This window comes from Rutidosis leptorrhynchoides, chromosome 5 (genome assembly GCF_046630445.1).
Source record: "Rutidosis leptorrhynchoides isolate AG116_Rl617_1_P2 chromosome 5, CSIRO_AGI_Rlap_v1, whole genome shotgun sequence".
Lineage (NCBI taxonomy): Eukaryota > Viridiplantae > Streptophyta > Magnoliopsida > Asterales > Asteraceae > Rutidosis > Rutidosis leptorrhynchoides.
This window is the reverse complement of record NC_092337.1, coordinates 403646648-403650411: the sequence shown is the minus strand read 5'-3', so window position 1 is coordinate 403650411 and position 3764 is coordinate 403646648. Positions and strand designations below refer to the sequence as shown.

Genomic DNA, 3764 nt, shown 5'->3' with positions numbered 1-3764 from the left:
AGAAAAACATAGAAATCTGTCAACGAAAACGTTGGTGAAATCATAGGTTTAAGTAAGTAGTTGAGTAAAAGTAAAGTAAGCCGAACCACAAGATTTGCAAAGTTGAAATAATAGTAGTACATTCTAAAAGTTAATATTCACGAGCACCCAATTATCAAAGCTTAACGTTCCGTCCGTTGAATACCCCATCAATTAGTGCTAGAACAACACTGTTCCCGAAAATATATTTCATTCGTAAACGGTAGCGAACCGTTTGAATGAGGGTTTGTCAAACCCATATGGCCATATAACATAAGTTCTCGCTTACACCATCTGATGTAACTAATGATAATCGGATTGAGGATTTTTGTTCTAAACTCGTATGTAGAATGTTTGTTTTCCCGTTCTTGTGTTCACTTAGTTCAAAAGAATCGTTTATGTTTTCTCATCCCAAAAGTAAGTTCAAAAGAGTAAAAAGTGGGACTATGATCTCACCTTTGATTGCAAGTGTAAATAGGTACTTCAACAAGTAATGTGCGCAAAGGACAACGCTAGTCTCGACCTAAACAAAGGTTGTATCAATAACGATAGTCACGAAGGGTCAAAGTTGTTCAATTAGTCATATGGCTCGACACGACTCGATTATGTAGCATGTGAAGCAAATTGTCAAGTTTCATGCAAGATACAAGTATAAAAGCATGTTAGGAAGATTGCATAAAAGTTTGGTTAAGTTTGACTAAAAGTCAAACTTGGTCAAAGTCAACGAAAAAGTCAACACGTTCGGGTCGGGTCTCGGACAAATTTTCTATGCTAGTTATTCATATATAAGCATGTTAAAACAAGTTGCATGTGAATTGGAGGTCTAGAACATGGCAAACATTTTTGATAAAATGGAAAAGTTGGACAGAATCTGGACAAGGCAAATGTCGCGCCGCGGCAAGGGGTGTCGCGCCGCGACATAACACATGGTCTGGTGTCAGGTCGTTTTCAAGGTTCAAGTCTTGGTCAAAACTTCAAACAAACGCAAAACGCAAACCGCAAACAATTAGAAGACGTATCTTATACCGTTGGAAAGCTCTTTTGACAAGGAACACAACTAAACACAAATCCTCAAACAAAAACATCATTTACAACAATCGAATTCTCGTCATGTGATCAATAAACGCTCATTTCAAAGCCTCAAGTTCATCAATATGCATTTTAAGTTCCGGGAATCCAATTTACACATATGATATGCCGTTTTGAAGGTAATGAAGCATACATTACAACTAATCACTAACAATTAACATTCCATGGCATTCAAGCATCCAAAAATTCATTTCAAGAACTAGCAAACCCTAGTCAAGCAACACCAAAATCAATAATCACGTTTTTGAAGTTTCTTTGATCAATCTATATATCAACATGAAGCTAATGATGCTAGTAACACTTTTAAAACATGAACTTTAACAATCTAACAACCTTTAATCATCCAAATCAAAGATTAAGCATACAATTTTCATTTTCAAGCTAGTTACACCAAAATCAACAAATCAAGCAAACAAATCATATATTCATGTTATACACGAGCCATAGTCACTAACTAACAACATTTCAAGTAATTAAAACGAATTTAGAGAAATTTAGTGTTTTAGAAATGTTACCCAAAATCAATGAGGTTGGTATCAAATCGAAGAGGATGAAACGAGGATTCCAAAAGTACAATTTGTTTTGATGTTTGATTCCTTGCTTGAATTTGGATGATGATTGAAGATGATGAAGAATTTAAGGTTTGAGTTTTTGGTTGAGAGAAAAGAAGAAAGAAAAGAAATTAAAAATGTGGGGAATGGTGGAGAAGTAGTTGACTTAGTCAACTACTAGTGATTAGTTTGGCCATATGGCAAAAATGGTCCCTCGAGTTTGTAGTCGGGTGCGGGAATTAACCAAACGAATATTTTAAAAAAACGCTCGAGTAAACGGGTGACGTTATATTTAAATAACGAGGATATTATGAACGTTAGTTAATGAAGATACAAATTTAAATCGCGAAAGATATTATTTAAAAAAAAAAGACGGTGTAAAAATAAATTTAACGGAAAAACGCGGGATGTTACAATGCTTAACAATGTAAGACATGCATCATTTAATTGTACCATATAAATAACCATCACAAATAACTATCTTACTAACCTCCATGTATCACCTTTATTGCTTAAATTTTTTTCTTAAGTATAGCCTTTAGGGCTATCATTAGAAAAACTCATATAATATTAGTATAAGGTTACTAATATTAGCTATTGTATATCCACCATATTAAGATTTTATAATATCATTATAAAAATACATAATAAATGATAAATTCATCAAAAATGTAATTAATAGTTTGTAGAATATGAATTCTCACTGTAAAATTTTAATAGATTTATTAAAAAGTACAGCATCCTTGTATTTATTTTTATTTTTTTTGAAAAGCAGTAATTTCATTCATAATCTCACAATATATACATGAGGATGACTACTACATGGTTCAAGTAGACATCATAAACACAACAATTTACAATGGATGCTTAGGTAGCATCATATACAACTCAAATTAATTAACAAAACATGCCGGATTATGAAACCAATTGTGCCAATCGAGAGTCCTTCCTTTGATCCTCTTCGCGACCCACTCGAAACTCTTGATTTGAATTTCGTTTAGCGCATTCGGAGTACACCAACCCTTGTTATTGAAGACGACTTGGTTTCTGTTTTTCCAAATGAGGTAACAACTTATCCAAATCACCGCTTGCCAAATTAGTGCACCCGAATCTAAATTTTGTTGTATCGCACCCGTTTGAAGCATCTCACTAAGGGAATGCCATAAACTCGAACTAACACCCCACCATGCGAAGATTTTCACCCAAATTTCCTCGACCTTTTTGCATAGTAATAATGAGTGTCCCACCGTCTCGATATCGTTGTCGCAAAGCGGGCAACGAACCGAATCTAAATCAACACCCCACTTGTCAAGTTCCACTCTCGCCGAAAGACGCCCTTTCCTAGCTCGCCAAATGAATACCTCCACTTTTTTCGGTACCAAGTAATTCCTTAAAGTTTCCAATGCGTTTGTTCCCGCACCGAGTGATTTCTCTTTAATCATCTTTGTAAGCTCTTTAGTGGTAAACAGCTTTTTCCTATTCCCCACCCATTCCCACGAGTCAGACTTTAAAGGGTTCATTGTTACCGAATGTAGGAGAGAGACCAGGTTCGATAACTCACCCGAAGCCCGAACCATCGGTTCCCTAGCCCAACTCCAAACCGGACGCACATCAGACCCGAATAATTGCAGCTGATCCTTGACAGTAGCTTCTGAATTTGTCTCCAGTCTAGCGATTTTGTTGAATCTTTCCTTTAGTGTGTCTCACCGAGCCAAATGTCGTTCCAAAAAGAAATTGAAGAGCCATCACCGATTACACGTGCAAACGAATTCCTGAATTTGACCCCCATGGACTCGAGATGATCACCTGTTGCAATAACATTCGACCAAACAGTTTTGTACGATGATAAAGCATGATTGTGACCATGATCAAGGCCCCCAGAGGGACCATAAATACTCGCAATGACCTTAACCCATAAGGAGTCGGTTTCGGTTTTGAACCTCCATCACCACTTACCGATTAAGGCCAAATTTTTGTTTTTAAGGGAACCCAAATTTAACCCACCCGCCCCAAAATAAAGGATGACATCATCCCATTTAACCCATGAAATATTTGAATTTTTCCTCGAACCCCCCCAAAAAAAGGAACGTCTTACACACTCAAGTT

At 36.3% G+C, this 3764-nt stretch overlaps 1 protein-coding gene across 1 annotated transcript; it reads right to left on the bottom strand.

Moving 5' to 3' along the window:
• Positions 1 to 2551: 2551 nt before the first annotated feature.
• Positions 2552 to 3178, bottom strand: LOC139849896 (uncharacterized). Its single transcript, XM_071839511.1, has one exon. It carries the CDS (start codon positions 3176 to 3178, stop codon positions 2552 to 2554), a length of 627 nt encoding a protein of 208 aa, XP_071695612.1.
• Positions 3179 to 3764: the final 586 nt, after the last annotated feature.